Source organism: Halichoeres trimaculatus, unplaced genomic scaffold, assembly GCF_033239565.1.
Source record: "Halichoeres trimaculatus isolate MK-OKI-2021-1 unplaced genomic scaffold, fHalTri1.1 fHalTri1_scaffold_6, whole genome shotgun sequence".
NCBI lineage: Eukaryota > Metazoa > Chordata > Actinopteri > Labriformes > Labridae > Halichoeres > Halichoeres trimaculatus.
Genome location: NW_027437184.1, coordinates 5,225,842 through 5,245,382, shown reverse-complemented (window position 1 = coordinate 5,245,382; position 19,541 = coordinate 5,225,842). Strand labels below are relative to the sequence as shown.

At 37.4% G+C, this 19,541-nt stretch overlaps 1 protein-coding gene across 2 annotated transcripts in view; it reads left to right on the top strand.

The window, feature by feature from the left end:
- jakmip2 (janus kinase and microtubule interacting protein 2) overlaps positions 1-15,753 on the top strand; it is a 41,094-nt gene extending 25,341 nt beyond the window's left edge. Inside the window, exons 9-24 of one of the 2 annotated variants that reach the window (XM_074671505.1) lie at positions 1,745-1,801; positions 3,523-3,645; positions 3,766-3,894; positions 5,605-5,688; positions 6,228-6,290; positions 6,553-6,651; positions 7,684-7,785; positions 8,045-8,098; positions 8,188-8,253; positions 8,498-8,566; positions 9,782-9,859; positions 9,991-10,041; positions 10,239-10,391; positions 11,517-11,582; positions 12,928-13,004; positions 15,614-15,753. In XM_074671505.1, coding sequence (XP_074527606.1) covers positions 1,745-1,801; positions 3,523-3,645; positions 3,766-3,894; positions 5,605-5,688; positions 6,228-6,290; positions 6,553-6,651; positions 7,684-7,785; positions 8,045-8,098; positions 8,188-8,253; positions 8,498-8,566; positions 9,782-9,859; positions 9,991-10,041; positions 10,239-10,391; positions 11,517-11,582; positions 12,928-12,978 — 1,245 coding nt within the window. In that variant the 3' untranslated portion in view covers positions 12,979-13,004; positions 15,614-15,753. Of the gene's footprint in view, positions 1-1,744; positions 1,802-3,522; positions 3,646-3,765; positions 3,895-5,604; positions 5,689-6,227; positions 6,291-6,552; positions 6,652-7,683; positions 7,786-8,044; positions 8,099-8,187; positions 8,254-8,497; positions 8,567-9,781; positions 9,860-9,990; positions 10,051-10,238; positions 10,392-11,516; positions 11,583-12,927; positions 13,005-15,613 lie in introns of both variants that reach the window. The other variant, XM_074671504.1, reaches the window with a different exon arrangement.
- Positions 15,754-19,541: the final 3,788 nt, after the last annotated feature.

Genomic DNA, 19,541 nt, shown 5'->3' with positions numbered 1-19,541 from the left:
CAAGCCCTTAAAGTCGCTGAACCCCAAAGAAGCCCTCTCAGCTCCCTCCATTAGAATGAATGGGGGTGGAGTCTCCAGCTCCACGCAAGCTGCTGCATTTGCGCTTCTACACAAAAAAGTAAAAGTTGTACACCTTAAAAAATTACATAGATGGATTCCTGACAAAACTTTCCTACAATAATATCTTCATTTTAGAGACAATTGCTGAAAATTGTGGCATGTATGAAGAGTTATTTCCAAAAATGTGTACATTTCACTGCTCTCTCTGCAGCACTTTGATGATGATGTCACACACTGATTAGGAGTTTCGTGCAGCTGGTCATGTGACTCAGCAGAGGGAAAACAATACATAATATTAACTGTGAGACCTCTTAAAGGGTCAGAAACGTTGACAGTGGAGGTGAAACCGCCATGAGAGACCAGGGAGAGCGCCAGAACCTGTCCAACGCTGCTTTAAGTTTCTCTCTAGCGCCACAAGGGCAGTCAAAAACACACCTAAATGCATCCTTGTTACTGGTAGGGAGTGGAAGAGTAATTTTCCATGCTGAACATGAACACAGCATTAAAGGTTAAATATTGAAGAATGAATATGTGCAACTGAAAAAAATACATGTTATTATTCAACAAATTGATATTTTTTTATAACATAAACACAAAAAAGTACAAAAAATTGGTACCATTGAGTACCGATACTGATCGGCAGGTACTGGGCATCGGTACCATATTGTTTCAAATGTGAAAGGAACCCATATCTAGGCACCATGGACCTATCGCGAACAGGAAGCCAGTAGTTTGCCTTTCAAAATTGGATTTTCAAACATTTTTATCCTTTCTAGAAAAGTTATCTCCTCCGAAGCCATCAGTAGTATCAGCCTAAAATTCCTTAAGATGACAGATAGGACCCCGGATTACAAAAGTTCTTATGGTAGTTGTAATTTCAGAAACGGCTTTCAAGTGATGAGCCCTCAAAGTCGGCGAACCATAAAGAAGCACTCTCAGCTCCCCCAATTAAAATGAATGGGAGAACACAATCCAGCTCCACACAAGCCGCTGCATTTGTGCCTCTACACAAACAAGTAAAAGGGGTACAGTTTTAAAAACGGATGGATTCCTGACAAAATTCACTACAAAAATATCTTATCTCTAGAGACATTTGCTGAAAATTGTGGCAAATATGAGGAGTTGTTTGAAAAACTTTTGTTGATTTCACTCCTCACGGTGCAGCAGTTGGTGATGATGTCACACACTGATTAGGAGTTCCGTGCAGCTGGTCATGTGACTCACTGAAGGAGGGAAAATGCTCTTTTTTCAGACACATACACATTCAGGATGCAGTTTGATTTCTTTTAGGGTAATTTACAGAGCAAGGATGATACAAAAACAGCAAAAAAAAACCTAAAATATAGTGTGTCATTTTTATAAAATAAATATTCAAAAAATATATTTTTCATATAAATGTTTTTTTTTCTTAAATGTCCTTTCTTATATCCTGCTTGTTATTTTTGTTACTTTTAATAAAACTGATGGATAAACAATTTCCTCGGTGCTGCAGAGACAACTTTATGACTTGATGTAATTATTCTGATATCTTATTTTCATTTTCAAAGTACAGTAGAAAGAAACATCTATGTTATTATGTTAAAAACTTTACAACCTCTTGTAATTCCCATCGTCCCCAGGAACTTTGTGTGTGAGGGTTTGTTATGGTGGTGTTCTGACGATGCTGGTTTCCTTTTTCTTTCAGGACCGAGAAAAACTGCTGCGAAAGAAAAGACATAAAAGAAGTTCAAGGCCCATAAAGGTAGATACTCTGTGAAATATAACCAGGAGTTACTCTGATGTGAATCTGTTTCATTACTTACACCTTACTGTTCACAATTTAACCTGATTTCAAATTGTGAAGTTTTAACAGGCAACAGGATTTCACAGTCCAGTACTGATAACACAACACTTTACACTGACTGTGCTGCATTATGGGATGTATAAGGTTTTTAACAGTCCATTTGGATTTTTTTAATGAGACACATTACTTTATTGAAGTGCAACATTACTGCGTAAAACTTTAGTTTCACTGTAATTATCTGGAGGAGGATATACAGCGGTGCCTTGACTTCTGAGTTTAATTCGTTCCATGATGGGGTTTGTATCTCAGTTACTCTTATGTCGATGTTAGTTTACCCCATTGAAATGAATTGAAATGCCTTTTTTGGATCCCCCAAAAAACCCTGCAAATTCTGTTTTTCATGTTTTTGAATTAGAAAAATGTACTTATAAATAATTAATATTGTAAAACACAATACAACAGAACAAACTACAATAAACTAGTTTTCTTGGACATCAGATGACTTGAATAGAAAGGCTGAACTGAATAACTGGATCTTATTATCGAATTTTTGCCCCTTTCTACACGCTTTCTTCACTTTTATCTGCAGCTGTTTTCCATAAAAACCTGTCCATTGAGTCTCTTTATCCTCCTTTTAACAATGTTTTTGAAATGAGTTAGCAATGTGTCATTAAATAGCGCAATCACAAGCCCAGTTGCAACTTTTTCTGGGTGTTTTATTTGAATAAAGTCTATAAGTTTTGCAAAATGACTGTGAGCACTGTGGGGTATCTGAAGTAGAGAAAGACCAATGTGTAATTTTTAGGGCCGATACCAATAACGATTATTAGTAATTGAGGAGGCTAATAACCGATATTTGAAGCCGATATTAATGTGCAGTCAAAGTGAAAATATTTGCGTAAAAATTTTGAACAATACAAACTGCAACACTTAACTTCATTCAAATGCCATGAAGCTTATGTTTATTAAACAGCTCCCAGGCTCAGCAGCATATTTTATAAAGTTAAATGAAAACTTGAAATAATAAATGGCTAAAGTTTTCTACAGTAAATAAAGTTTTCCAAAATTTTAATGCAACTGCCATAAAACTGGACAGAATTGAGTTTGTGCTGCCTTTTACAGGCATGCAATGCAGATAAAACTGATTTAAAATGTTTTGACCATATATGGCTTCCATAGTATAGACAGGGAGAAACTGTGTAAAAAAGCATCAACAAGCAGCTCCCGGATGTCTGCAGTTTAAAACATTTCTTTTCATTTTTAAGAGGCAGAAAAATGTATTCCTGTGGGTATTGATAAGAGGAATGATTTTTGTGTCTGTGAAAGTTAAAACAAGCTCATAAACTGTTTTCTTATCGACTGTCGGATTTAAAAAAAGGCCGATGCTGATATGCCCCAAAATGCCAAATATCGGCCCTTGAGAATCGGCCCGGCCGATAATCTGTCAATCCCTAATCTAAAGCTTGCTCCTAACCTAAATTGTGGTTCTTGACTCTGAGCAAAAATCTGCAAAGTGATAGTAACTATCTTTTGTTTCTTTGAAAAACTCATTAGTCAGACCTCTTGTAGGTCAAGGTATCACTATGCAAAAGTATCTGAATAACTACAAATCTTGATGTCTGATGAACTCAATAGCTTTCTTATTATTGCGCATTTATTCTGTCTCATCAAACCTGCAGAGGCACATCGTAGTGGACACTTTTTTTGGTTATGATGAAGAATCGATGGACTCGGAGACGTCCTCTGTGGCGTCGTTCAGGATGGACAGAACTCCGGCTACTCCTGACGAAGACCTGGAGGAGGTGAGGACTTATCATCCCTCCAGTGGAAGTTTAAAAGATATTCACAGCGACTGCTAATTTACTGTATATTATAAAAAAAAGAGGATGAGTTTTTAACCTCTCTGTGTGTCAAAATTTCAGGGTCTATCTACAGAAGAGTCTGAGCTGCGTTTCCGACAGCTGACACGGGAGTATCAGGCGTTACAGCGAGCGTACGCCCTGCTGCAGGAGCAGAAAGGAGGCATTCTGGACGCTGAGATGGAAGCAAAGGTAGAAAATCAAACTTTCTGTTTTTCTGTGCAAACTATCATCGTGTTGTGTGATGAATAAAGATGTCACTGTGTGTAGACGCCATATAAACAGGCCCTGGATTCTTCTGTGCTCCACATTCTCTCTTGTTAAGGTTAACATCATGGTACATTCATGTCATCCTGAGTCCCTGAAGCTGTGGGAATTGAGTTAGACAGAATTGGATTAGCTCTAAAGGAAACGTTTATCTTCACACATGAAACACATCCTATCAGTCTTAAAGAACATGTTTGTTCTTATTATGAAGTTTGTGTACACTCACTCGGTTGGTCTCCTCTTTAAATGCATGTGTCTGTTCAGGTCAGTGTGTCCCGTATGACTGTCTGGTACACTTTATTGGATACTTGAGTCTCCTGTGGTGATTTGACATAGAAAGAACATAAACAAAAACACATTGAAGTCAAAGCGGTCATGTTTCTGTAGTTCACTGTGAGAACATGGGAGTGATTGGGGGGACTCTTTCCACATAGAGTGGGTTAATGTCGAGCTGTTGGGTATGAAAATAAAAACTAAATACCATCAGAGCTTGATGCCACATTTTTCAAATCAGTCATTAGAATCATAATGGTAAGATAATCGCTCACAACTGAAATCTAAGCAAGTGTTTATGTCTCATTTTTATCAAGAAATGTCTTAAGAGACTTAATGTGAGCCACATTGACAAGATAACTCCAGAAAAAATGTCTCATTTTAAAGGTAGGGTCTGCACGAATTCCGTTACTTGTTAATAAAAACAACATTCAAACTGGGTTCTTCCTCCTTGGCTCAGTGCCAGCGGCAGCCCACACCCACTACACTCACTAGCCCAGCAACCACTTGTAGCATCGTTTGTCTACATGGGAGAAACTCGAGAGCCGTGCACTTGACTTAGCGTGTTATCATAAGCTAATCACTGGGTTATATGACACATACATGGTTAGCAGAAAGCTAACTTGCGTCGCTCTTCATCGTAACGTGCTGCTCACCAAATTCCGGAAAGTGAATGAAACTTGAGTCAAGCTTCACCCTCATTTAGAAAGGTTGTTCTGTTTGCCGTTTTGTTTCACTTTTGTTGTGTTTTTCATGTTTCACGCTACGTCCACTAGCTTCTCCCACTCGCTAATCAACACGCAAAGTCAATTGCACACTGGGCGCGCTGTGATTGGCTGATATAACCACACTTACTTCCAATACAGCCAAAACATCAACATCCAGGTAGAGGAGGGGATTTGAGGCAGACACAGACACTGACACACATGTGTAAAGGCCCATAGGAGACGATTGAGCAGGACTTTTTTTTTTAGTTAAATTCTGCAGACTCTTACTTTGAGATCTTTAATTGCTTGTTTAGAGAAAAAATCAGCAGACAATTTTTCCTACCCCATTGGCAATTTTTGTACTCTCAATAAGCAATTCGAGCATAATTTCTGTCTGTAATGTCTCGAAATAAGACATTTTCTTGATTTGTCAGGTGAATTTCACAAAATTAAGTCTATCAGACAAATTTTGTTGAAAAAGAAAAAAGATTAACACTTGCTAAGAACGCGTCTTTTGCATTTTAAGTATATTTTGTTTTCATTAATCAATTCAGGTATCTTCTGCATCCCTACTACAGATGTATATCAAAAGCCCCATAGTGTTCAGATTTATCACTGTTGCATTGTTTAAAGTCTTTTTCCCGTCATATTTCAGGCTCAAGAGCAACTCCAAGCAGACGTTCTCAGGTACAAAGCCAAAATCGAGGACCTGGAGAAGGAGCTGACCTTAAAGGGACAGGTGAGACACACTAAAGTTCACATGACTGAAAGCAAATGAATGTACAGTTAGTGCTGCGGACAAATCAACAGGAACATCTAATGAGATTATTCCATCCTGTGTATCTGTCGTACCAAAAAGATTGGCAGCACAACCTCTGACATTACAGCGCCACAGAGTTTGATTCACTGCGGTTCAGTTTGTACATGTGTGCATGTTTGATTCTTCAAATGTTTTTAATAAAGCAGATTGAAGGAAGCATCAGGTCATGTGACCCAGCTGACCTGTGTTTATCGCTGTTTGGTCAAAATGGGCGGCTTTTAAATCTCAGGGGGATTTCTCCTGACTAAAAAAGTTTCAAGTTTTAAGTTTTTTCACTGGAGATAAGTTCAAGTATTGTACATTAAATAACAAATTGGCAAAATGTGACCTGAGTCAATCATTAAGTTGCTTTTTAAGGAGACAAATGACGATGTCTGAATTTGTTTTTGCAGCCTTTAAATTGTGGATAAGAAATATGTTGAACATTACCTCTTCACGCTGTCTCTGTCCTCCTTCAGGACTCCAAGTGGGTGGAGGAGAAGCAGCTTTTCTTACGGAGGAATCAGGAGCTGTTAGAGAAGGTGGGACTCGTCTCAGAGTTTGTTTTTGGGGAAAGTAATCAAACACGTCAAACATTTTCTGACCCAAGTTTGGTCTCTTGTTAAAAAAAGTGATTATTCCCTGAGAGAAAACTCAGTGTTATCACGCTGGACACACAGGAAATGCACAGTGATATATAGATACAAATTTCTATACCTGACAAATGTTTAATAGAGCCTCAATCTTGCTTATTGGAAAGTTGTTTTCTTGTCTTTGATGACTCTGTGTCTGTGGGGCGTCCAGGTAGAGAAGCTGGAGTCAGACTGCAGCCGTCTGCAGCAGGAGTTACAGGACTCCAAAGACCAGAACGAGCTGCTGGAGTTCAGGATACTGGAGCTGGAGGTGAGTCATGAAGTGATGAATAAATGAAATAATTTTCAGTCATTCCTTAAAGCAGCTCAGCCTTAGCCTTATAAGATTAAAGCAGAGGGAAAAAAAGGGGCATAAAATTTCAGATTTTTTATCTTTGATTGACTTGTTGGTCATTTTGAATGTTTTTTTTTTGTTTTAACACATTTAAGAACTTTGCAGTCAGTCATGTTCTTCATGTGCTGTAGACACACAGCCCACCGGTCTGTCCGTCTCTTTAACAACCGGCTGACAGAGATCTTTGTGTTCCCTGTGTGCTGCAGTGCAGATACTGACAACTGTGTGAGCACCAAACTGCCCCCTAGTGGTCAGAAAGGAGATCAGCTGTAAAACGATAAAAGATACAGGGGAAGTCTGAACAAAGAGCGCCCCTTTCTGAAATCTACTGTTAAAAGTCACATAATTGGACGTTAATGAGAGATGTGTTCATTATAATTGATAGTTTAAGTTGTTTTAAACAGTCTGTGTTATTATTAGTTCATGTTTAACAAGCTTTAAAAAAGAGGATCAAAAGGGTTTGTTTGAAAATTTTGGTAGATTTTCCTTTTGTGTACATTAAAATTTTAATTTTAGTTTTATTTCTATTTATTTATTTATTTTTAATTGATTAATTACTATTTAAGTTTTAGCTCTTGTGTGTCGTCGTATTAATTCAAGCTGGCGTTTCCTCAGTCCTGTTATTCTATTTTCTATCAGAATTTCCTGTTTATGTCTTTGTGTGTGTGTTTAATGAATGTGGTTTGGGGAAGGGGGGATTGCATGGCCTTATGTTTTCTTTTATTCAATTATACAATTTTCAGCTTTTTATTCCATTTCTTGTTATTTCATTTTAATTTTATTTATTTATCTATTTTATTTATTTTTTGAATTAATTTTATTTATTTATTTATTTAATTTTATTTATTTTTATTTATTTATTTGTAAAGCACTTTGTATTACAAAGTCCTGTATGAAAAATGCTACACAAATAAAGTTTGATTGATTGATTGATTTCTTTTGTCGCAGGAGCGTGAAAGGAGATCCCCTCCGTTCAACCACCTGAGAATGCATCCCTTCTCTGAGGGCGTCAGTGCTCTGCAGATCTACTGTATGAAGGAGGGGGTCAAGGTCAGCAATGTTTAAGCTTTTATTCATCACAGCATAAAGTATTTTTCTCAGTAAAAAAGTTTCAAATTCCTGTACGTGCTTTTAGTGATACAAATCATTTGTTTTGGGACCCCCTGGAAAGCACAATGCTACATCTCAAAAAGCTATTCTGAATAAATGAAGGCTGTATACTTTTACATTGCAGGAATTATTAAATAAAAGTAAAAAATAATGCTTTTAATACATGTTTCTGATCCCTTTTCTCTGTTTTTATTTGCAGGATGTTTGTATACCAGATCTCATCAAGCTTCTAGATATCCTGGGAGATAACGGGGTAATTCATCAGGAGTTCAACAAAAGAGTTTGACTAGTGCGACAGTTGACCTTGTGTTGATTCAAGCTCTGTTTCTCTTTTTTCTACAGAATTTAAGAAACGAGGAACAAGTGGCCATAATCCAAGCTAGCACGGTTTTGTCATTAGCAGAAAAGGTCAGTTGTGCTCACTGAGTTTGAGTGATTGATTTATTTTTTAGCGATGTTTTTACTCTTTTTGCTCTTGATGGTTTTTTTTTTATTATTATTTTATTTTATCTTTTTTTAACTTCATGCTAATAAAGTTTTTTTTTTTTTTAATTTGAATTTGTTTGAACATGATGACATTATACTGTAAATGTTGGTAGAGAAAATGCTTTAAGCTGCACAGACTTATGTTTCAATGTTTGTCGCCCTCTAGTGGATTCAGCAGATTGAGGGGACGGAGGCAGCGCTGCACCAGAAGATGATGGACCTGGAGATAGAGATGGTGAGTCTCAGCAGATTTTTAATCCAAATAAACAATCCTGAGGTGTTAAATTACTAAAGCAACCTGGGTAGTTTTTAATGTGGGCCTAATATTAATTTTAAAAACAGCTGCTGATGAACGTCTAACATAACATACTCAATGTTTCCTTAAATGTCACTTCATCATATTCATGAATGATTCATTTCCAGTTTAAAAAGCCTCCTCTCTTCAACTTTTCCAGTTCAGCTGAACAAAAAGCTTTTACTTTGAAAGGATCAGCTTTAACTTTTTAGCTCTTTATGCAAATCCAATCCAATCCAGGTCATCTCATACATTATTTCTCCAGTCTTTACACAGGCTCTCAGAAACTCTCTGATCTTTCTAAGGCCGAGAGCACTATTGTACCCCCTAAACATGCTCAAAAACTCACCAAAATTGGTACAGACCCTACAATTGCAAAAAAATTTTGATATGATACCAAACATAATCCCCAACATCCCACAGTATGCTCTGTAGCACCGGAAAGGCACTCAAAAACACACTAAAATGTCTCTAACAGGGGCTAGAAATTTTCGTAGAGAGATGAAACCAACGTCAAAATGTTTGTCTCATTGAGACACACAAAAAAGGTAGAAAGTATTTAGCGTATCTCCAACAGGAAGCTGGCAATTTGCCTTTCAAAATAAGATTTCGCCACATTTTTCCCCTTATACTAAAATGATCTACTCTAAAACCATAAGTGGTATCAGCTTCAAAATCACTCACATTATAGACCAAACCCTGCTCTACAAAGCTTTTTATGGAAGTTATTTCTCCGGACCCGGTTTTCGAATGGTGAGCCCTCAAAGTCAGTGAACGCTCTCAGCTCCCTCCATGTAAACAGATGGGAAAACCCTTTTCAGCCACGCAGGCTGTCACATTTGGGCCTCTAGACAAAAAAGTGAAAGTTGTACAGCTCTTAAAATGTCAAAGATGGATTCCTGACAAAATTTCCTACAAAAATATCGTATTTTTACACAGATAAAGTCAAGACTCTGGCCTGTATGACGAGTTGTTTGTAAACATTTGTGAATTCGAACACTCCCTCTGCTGTGATGATGTCACACTGATGAGGAGTTCCATGCAGCTGGTCATGTGACTCAGCAGAGGAAATGATACATGATATTAACTCTTATGAAGGTAAGCTCAATATTTTTACCCTCTAACCATCCTCTCTGATCTGCTTGATTTCTGCAGGAGATGTTCTGCAAACAGAAAGGATATCTAGAAGAAGAGCTGGACTACAGAAAACAGGCCCTGGACCAGGCCTACATGGTACTTTTTATCTTTTTTTTTGAGGTCAAGACTTGGTTATGAATAGATAACAACATTATAGAACTCACAGAGAGGGTTGTAAATATGGTTTTGATAAAGCGTAACATCAGCTCCTTTTTCTTCTCCAACAGCAAATCCAGGAGCTGGAAGCGACGTTATACAACGCCCTGCAGCAGGACAAGGTGCCTCAGGTCACTGCAGATTATCATCTTACTGCTATTAAAAATAAATCCACTTTGAAAAGTGTCTCTGCTGACATTAAAGTCTCCTGAAACACCGAATGGATGAGTTGGAGGAGGCTTAGCTGAGTGTCCTTTGGAGAACGGTGAGATCAGGGTTTAACAACAACTTCTGGTGTCTTCTCGTTGGCTTCGCGCAGGTGATAAAGTACGGCGAGCCTCTGAACGAGCTCCAGAAGGACGAGCTGCGGACAGCGGTGGAGAAGCTGAGGAGGCAGATGCTGAGGAAGAGTCGAGAGTACGACTGCCAGATCCTCCAGGAGAGGATGGAGCTGCTGCACCAGGCTCACCAGGTCAGTGGAGACGAGGGGTCAGAGCACCACAGTGAAATCAACCAATCAGCTGTTGATTTGAGGGTTTTTATGGTTGACATTTTCACTGTAGAGTCAGAATTAACCAGATTTGGACAAGAGGATTGAGTTTGAGAGGAGCGGAGGGTTAACAAAAGTAAATGCAATCAAATATAAATCAGAGTGGCTGTTTTCCAAGCCCACTACACTAGCAGCACTGACTCCTTTGGCCAAAATCTAGTCTGTAGTTTGTGAAAACTTGCAAAATCCGCTGTACGCCAAAAATCCCCTGATGTCCTACTGATCCAGGAAAATTTGCAACGGGCCAGTCAACCTAGCATACTGTTCCCCACAATGCACGGCACTGAGGATGTTTGTCAATGCAGGTGGCAGGTTTTGGTGAATTACCACCATCTAATGGAATGAGTTGGCATTACAACTACAATACAACAACACCAATGTTACAGTCTATGAGGGTGAAATGAAATGATGCGAAAGAAACACCGGTAAATCTTGTCGCTTCTAGTTTGAAAGTGGTGTTTACTTCTACAAATTCATTAAAGCCCATGTAAACAACTTTTTCTTTTTTTTAAACATATGTGGGTCCAGTGGAAGATAATTTTCCATCAGCTTTAAAATTTAAAAATTGAATCCCTTACAGATTTATTTTTGACCAAAAATATGTCTTTAGGTGTAGGATGAAAAATAAATAAATAAAAGTGATGATTCCTCTGTGGTGTGATTAACAAATTAACTAAAATGTCAAAATCTACCCATAATTTGTTTTGTATATTAAAGGCACATAAAGGCAAAAATAATAATAATAATAGTAATAATAATTAAAAAAATCCATCACCTGTAGCTCTGCATTCTTAAAGTAAAAATCAGAGTAGTTACTATAAAACAGACCCAACAGAACAGTCAGACTACAGACTATATGCAAAAGCAGTAGGCAGTGCCTACTGCATACTACATTCAGATGCAGTATGTAGTAAGTGGTTTGAAAACAGCCTGTAACTTTGAAATAATTGGAGATGCTAAAGTTAGCTGGCCAAAAACGTCTTAAAACGGAATAAAATGTATAAACCACAAACTCTTCTTCATGGTTTGTTGTTTGATTCGTTGCAGAGAATTCGTGATCTTGAAGACAAGACAGAAATCCAGAGGAGGCAGATTAAAGACCTGGAGGAGAAGGTGAGACGTGTTGTACTGTACAAGAGAAGAAGTGTACTGCAGAGTAAAAGCTACTATGAACCTAATCAGAGAGAGCAATCAAAACTAATTTCAATTTTAGTTTCATTCAAAAGAAGGGATGCTCACAGTCTACTTTCAGAAAAAAACCTTTTTTCTTTTTTAAGTGTTTCTATATTATATATTCCTGTAACTAAAAAAGCTATTATCAATTTTTTTTTTTTATTGACTGACTATTTTTATCTTTTACCTTCAAAAGCCTTTAAGAAATGGGTGAATGCAAATCAGTATCTCTACAGACACATTGATTCTTGCATTGGATGGCTTTTTCTAGTTTGTTTATGTCAACTCTAATTGTTCCTTATAAATAAGTTACAAAAAAACATAAACAAACTATTAAGCTAACAGTAAAAAATGCAGTTATTGGTTATAACATTGAATAAAAGAAGTGGACGACTGAGCAACTGCATAAAAGTGAAGCCAAAATATTTGGAGCTACCTCTTCTGGCTGATTGCTGTAAAAAGTGTCTTTTTAGACTTTATGTGAGCCACATTCACCTGATCAGTCCAGAGAAATGTTTATTTCAAGTTATTTAAAGAAAATGAGGTCTGAATTGCTTGGAACTAGTAAAAAATTCTGCCAATAGGACAAGACAAAAGTTACTTGTGTTAAGACATTATACTAGTTTTAAGCAAAATTTTTCTTGTTCCATTGGCAGATTATTTTTTACTTCTTCCAAGCAATTCAGACCTCATGTTTGTCTTTAAATAACCTAAAACAACACATTTTCTGGACTGATAGATAAATATGGCTCATATATAGTAGAATAGACATTGTTTACATAAGATAAAACAAAAACACTTGATAAGATTTCAGGTTTTTGCAGTGTAGATAAGGATGAAATATTAAAAAAACATGTTTTCTTGCAAAGTTATTTGCTCTCATTCTGCTGATATTTTTCCAGGGTTTCATTTTTCTGACTGTAGTTTTCAAAATTTTGTGATTTTTGGGGTTGTTCTTACCCAGGATCATTAAATTTTACATGACAATGAGTGTTTGCTTGAAAGAGACACAAGAAACATCAGTACATTTTCTGCAGATACTCTTTTTATGCATGTTATATAAGGGCCTAACCCAGCGTAGTTTGGCTTCATTTTTGTTCAACAGATATGGATTAAGTCAAGTCATCCATCTTTATAAGTAGTCAGTGTGTAATTTATAAGAAGCATGGTTTCACGCACAGTGTCAGCCTCCCTGAACAGTGAACCTCTGTCTCTGTCTCTGCTGTCACTAACATATCTGGAGTGATCCTCTAACCCTCTTCCTCCGTGTCTCTTCTTCCTCCAGTTTTTGTTTCTGTTCTTGTTCTTTTCTCTTGCCTTTATCCTTTGGCCTTGAAGTCTTTGGCGTGTCCCGTAGCAGAGGTGAGTCCTGAGGGCTTTAAGTAGACCGTTCATAACACTTCCGTCCCCCCTGCTGGACCCAGGTCAAATACTTGTCTCTTAAAGCTGAAGCCTGCACAGCCAGTGTTTTGGCTTCGTTTGGATACATTCAGGAAATCCCTGAAGTCGATAAATCCTCGGCATACATTTCTGTAGATGTTCTGTTCTGAGATGCTTCATGTGGTGAATGATAGATCAGCCTGAGGTGGCAGAGCATGAATAAAAGAACAAACGCTGCATTACGCAACACACAGCTCAGAGTTTTACAGAAGCATAAAGGTTTGACCTCGGTCTAGCCGGACTCCCGTACACTTCACTTCACCTTCGCTGAAATATTCATCTTTCATTTCTTCCTCCTCTTTGTACTAAATCATTTCCACTCGGACAGACCGTCTCTCTTGCTAAACTTAACTTGTGCATCTCATTTTTTCTGACTGAGTCATTTCCAGGTAACAGAAACATCCACATCTTCTTCCTTTAAACATATTTTTACATATGTTGTCATAAAGTAATGTCAGGTTTTTCATTTTTAAGCATCCAGACAGTTTTTAACTGCTGTTGATGGTGTTTTTACTCTGTCTGTCTTTTTCACAGTTTAGACTTTAACTGCAGGAGTTACTTAGATATGGTATCAATGTGTCTTTGGCGTCTCTGAATTGGCAGTGAAAGGAAATTAAAGGTGTTTTAACTTGAAGTATTGTGGTTTAGCTGGGAATGGGTACCAAATTAGGTACTTTTATAGGGACAGACCAAATTCTGTCAAAAGTACCGGGTACCGATTCATATAAAACCAAAAGGTACCATGTTTGGGTACCTAAATGCATCCTTGTGACTGTGAGGGAGTGGAAGAGAAGGCGATTTCCGTACTGGACATTAACATAGAATTGCAAGGTTATAACATTGAAGAATAATATATTAAATTGATTTTTTTTATTTTTCATTATTAAACAAATTGATATTTTTTTACCACATAAGCAAATATAAACTAAAAAAAGTCTTTAAAATTGGTACTGTTGAGTACCGGTACCAATTGCCAGGTACCAGACATCAGGTAGCGCCACCTAGGCACACTAAAACGGCCTTAGCGGCCAGTAAGAATGTTGAAGGGAGAGATCAAACGAACGCCAAAATGTTCGTCTCATTGAGACGCAAAAATCATATACTGATACCCCTGACCTATCTTCAACAGGAAGCTGGCAATTTGCCTTTCAAAATAAGATTTCACCACATTTTTCTCCTTATGCTAAAAAGAATCTTCTCTGAAATCATAAGTGGTATCGGCTTCAAAATCGCTCACATGACAGACTACGCCCTGCCCTGCAAAACATATGCGGGACTTAAATGTTATGGACTGGGTTTTAACTTTTAAGCTCTTTATGCAAATCCAATCCAATCCAGGTCATCTCATACATTGTTTCTCCAGTCTTTATACAAACTCTCAGAAACTCTCTGGTAATTAGCGTCCTCGGCCTCAGGAAGAGGCCAACAAAAGTGGCAAGCCATGACAATATTTGTAGCTGCTTGAGCATACGGTCTACTCCCACGTTTGCATAGACTTTCCAAGCACTGTCCACAGTGCAACACATATTATGTGGGACAATGTAACTCCAATTACACAAAAATTTGTGAAAGGAATCTATCTATCTATCTATCTATCTATCTATCTATCTATCTATCTATCTATCTATCTATCTATCTATCTATCTATCTATCTATCTATCTATTTATCTATCTATCTATCTATCTATCTATCTATCTATCTATCTATCTATCTATCTATCTATCTATCTATCTAAATAGCTATTTATCTAAATAGTTATCTATCTATCTATCTGTCTATCTATCTATCTATCTATCTATCTATCTATCTATCTATCTATCTATCTATCTATCTATCTATCTATCTAAATAATCTATCTATCTATCTAAATAGCTATTTATCTAAATATCTATCTATCTATCTAAATATCTATCTATCTATCTATCTAAATATCTATCTATCTATCTATCTAAATATCTATCTATCTATCTATCTATCTATCTATCTATCTATCTATCTATCTAAATAGTTATGAGCACATGAGCGATTGAGAGGAGCACATGTAGAGAAGAGAAACTGAAACTTAAGTATTAATCTCATCACCCAAGTATTGATCAATGCTGATACCAACAGTGGCATCAGTATTGCAATATTTTAGATTGATTGATCAGCACACCAATAATATATATATATATATATATATATATATATATATATATATATATATATATATATATATATTTTTTTTTTCTTCTATGAATGGATCTAAGAGCCGCACAGCAAAAGGCAAAGAGCCACATGCGGCTCGTGAACCACAGGTTGCCCACCCCTGTTTTAGAATTATTAAAATTTTTTACACTTTTATGGATTGAAAGACAAAAAGTAGATGAAAACAGCATGGATTACTCATCCTGCTCATTTTTCCATGGGTTACTTTTAAGTGTCTTTATTGAGTTGAAGTTTACAAGTTTTACTTTTACAGTTCAGACCTTAAAGAAAACCAGCAGTGACAGATTTCTGACTCCCCTCATTCTGTGTCTCTTTCCTTTAGGTGGTGTGTCAGCTTGGAGATCTTGTTTGTGACTGCGGTGTTATTTCTTTTCTGGTCCAGTGTGGAGCGACGTGCGTGGCAGTGGCTGCTCGTGTCGGTGTAGGTGGGTGTGTCGTGTTGGCCGTGGACGTTCACACTTCAAGTTTCTTCTTTTAGTTTTTATCGAGGGGGGTCGGGGTTCTCAGGATACTGCCCAGGATGTTTTTTGTTTTGTTTTTTTGTTTTTGACGCGGTGTTGGACATCTCTCCAAACAGCTGGGAAACTGTAACAGGCTGCAAGAACGACACTTTGAGTAGATACACACACAGGCCTACATACACACAGTGGACTCACACACATGCATGCAGATGCAGACACACGAGTTTACACACACACACACTCACACACACGCTTTGACAAATCGAAACCAAAGCCTGGGAAATGTTGTCTCTGCCATGCAGGGTAATAATACGCAATTCACTACCATTTAGCCACAGCGGGAAAATAAACAAGGAGGAAAAGTCGTAAACAACGAGGAAAACAAACCGCCCGGACCACAACTTCTCTACTTTCTCCTTTTTCTTTGTCACTTTTCCAAACCTGAAAGGACGCTCTCTGCAAATGCAACCTCTTGGTGAAACGAAGCGAGCCAACTCAGGGGCCATGAGTGCAGAGGCTGCTTCAGGTCAGATTAAAACCAGGAACGCTCGGTGTGTCACTGGGTGGCCTGTTCCCAAAATGGTGCTTACACAGACTGCTTGGACTCTCCAGAGGTGAAACCTGGGACAGGACAGAGCTACACTGCAGAGACGGGTGTGTACGGACACTAAAAGAGGGGATAGAGGACGCTCAGGTTGATGCACCGAGAGAAGTGAAAGATTATCGCGGAGGTTTTTTAATCTCTGATCCTGGATTGTCAAACCGCTTTTTAATTTCTCTTCAAACCAGCAGACTGTAAGAGCTTTACTCCCTGGTTTTTCCTTTTCCTTTTCTTTTTTACAGCCTACCAACCACTCAGAAACTCTCCCCCAAGATTTCCTCTGAGAAAAAACAAACATCTCTGTTCTGTACTGTAATATATACATTTGTTGATATGTACATGTGTCTGGATTATTTCATGTAGTCTCTCCTCCTCTTTTTCGTTCTGTGAATAGAAACTCTGAAGCAGCTTGAACAGTTGATGTACTCAGCAGTTTATCAAAGACTCATCAGAGGGAGAACTGCTCTGTTTTATTGTGGTGACAGCTGCAGAAGATGGATTTCGTTCCCTTGAAATAATAACTGAAGAAATGTTGGAATATGAATGTGGAATAATGGAATATTTGCCTCCCCCTTTCCTCTTTCCACCCACAATCTCACACATACACACTCATAATACTCTTTATTACTCTACTGTCCAGGATGTGTTACTCTGGCTGACCAGCAGGGGGTGCTGTTGTCACCTGAGTAACTCTGAATCTGTCCTTTAAACTGAAACAATCTGCCACAAACTTGTAAATATGATTAAATTATGGGTGCTTTGATGGAAAAAATTTAAATGAATTCCTCAAAAGAATCACCCAATTCTACACATTCTATCTCTATCCTCTCTATTTTACTGGATTCTACATCTTTGATTCTAACAATCACTCTCCTTACTTCAGGTCAGGGGCGTGTCCATGATCTTTGACTGGGGTGGCCAAACTGGGGCTTTAACTTTGACGCAAAGAGGGTTAAAAAAATAAGTTGCAGTGTCACAGGTTCATGTTCTGGTTCCACTTATCAATTCCAGTTTTTCCTGATTCAATTTTTTTTATCTTTCAAAATTAATAGAGGTTAGCCTGCCTTATTTGTTGAGACATTAGGCTTTCTAAAAATAAACAAACAACTTCAACAGTGTTTTTACTTTTTCTACATTTAACATTACTCATTCATGCAAAAGTCTGAAAAGCTTCATACTGTCTCCACAAAAACTTATTTCTGCATTTTCTCCTCCTCAGACAGGTGTTTTAATGCCAGTATCCTGACATGTTTAGACTCCTGATGCTGTCGTCTTCCTCAGAAGTGTCACGTTCCAGCTGATCTTATGCAGGTGTGATCATCAATCCAAAAATCAATCAATCTTTATTTGTATAGCCCCAAATCATAACAAACATTATCTCAAGACACTTAACAAAAACATTTACAGGTCTAGACCCGTAAATGTTAATAAAATTTTATCAGCAGAAACCCAACATCAAGACAAAATAAGGAGTCTTATCTTATCTTAATCCACCATGAGTACAGGACTTAGCAGCATTTAGCAAGTTACAATGGCAAGGAAAAACTTCCCTTTAACGGGCCAACTGAAAAGAAACCTGAAATCCTATCAAGAGTTTTTGTCTTATTTTAAGAAAAAAATGTCTTGTAATACTTGATATGAGCCAGGCTTGATCAGTCCAGGAAAATTACTTGTTTTAAGATATTTAAAGACAAAATGAGGTCTGAATTGTTTGTAACAATTTTAAAAAATCTGCCAATGGAAAAAGAAAAATTTGCTTAAAACATTTGCAATTTTTTTAACTTGTTACAAGCAATTCAGACCTAATTTTTGTCTTTGAAAATTTTTAAACATGGTGTTTTTCTGGACTGGCTAGGTGAATGTGGCTCATATTAAGTCTAAAAAGACATTTTCCACTGAAACAAGACAAAAACACTTGATAAGATTTTAGTATTTTCCAGTGCAACCAAAATAATTTCTGTGACGTTAAAATATTATTATTGTTGTTTAATTTTCAAATGTACTGTTTTACAAAAAAGCAGAAAAAAAGTAAGCCGCATCAGGGACCCCCTTGAAAATGAGATGCTGCTATCCTTCAATAAATTCAAATTCAAATCATGAAGTTTAGAATAATAAGTTACAGATATTTACTTCCATTCCCAAACATTTACTATTTGGATTAAAAAAGAAAAAAATGTGAATTCAGTTTGAAATTCCTCACTCCTATTCAAAATGGTTAATTGCAGGGAAATCTCTGAAAAAGTAAGCATCACTTCATGACACTGGTTGGCTTCCCCATATCATGACAGGTGGTCTAATTCATTTGTAAAGCGCTGTATATTTGAAATATTTAAAGAAGATGAAACATTCCTTCAAACTCATGCCAACTAAAGCCAGACTTCGGATCATTTGTTGCCGTCCCCCATAATTCTCTTCTGACAGCTTTGTTGACATGCTGCATCACGTTATGTGACTTGAGCACTCTGTTACCATTACTGTCCCAACTTATCATTTGTTTTTGATAAACATTAATGCATCATAAAGTTTTTAAATTTCAAAGAATTACACAAAATATTGCAAATATTTTTTTCAGAAACCCAAAAGTGAATGGTAGATGAGAAATAAATGCTACATAGCACATTAAAAAGACGGGACATTAAAATGCTCAGCTTCATTGGGGGGGGGACTGATGCCACCCCGAGCCAATCCGAGGACACGCCCCTGCTGCAAACATCCACCTCCCCAAAGTGAAACAGGAGAAAGTGAACGCAACCTGACACTTCCTCCACTTCTTTCCCATCAGCCTCTCTCTTTTTCCACTCTCTGCAATATTTACAAGTTAGCTCTGCTCTCTCCCTGCGTACCTGAGCTCGTGTGTCCACACCGCAGCCCTCACAGGTGTAAGGTGTCCAGTCATCTCATCACAGAGCGGACAGAATCTGAACGACCAACGCTTCACCGAGGGGAACGACTGAGACGATTTCTGTGCAAACTCAGCTAACAAGCAGTTGCCTTAAATGCACTTTCCCCTTTTTGTTCCACAGTTATTTTTTCAGGCGGTTGATATAATCATGTAATGTAATGTATATATTTTGTTATTATTTAACAGAGATTTTTTTTTATCTTAAACCCGTCTGTCTTCCAACAAGAATTTAATCCCTCGTCCTACTTTCGTCTAGATTATTAAATAAACTGAGAAAATGAGCAAT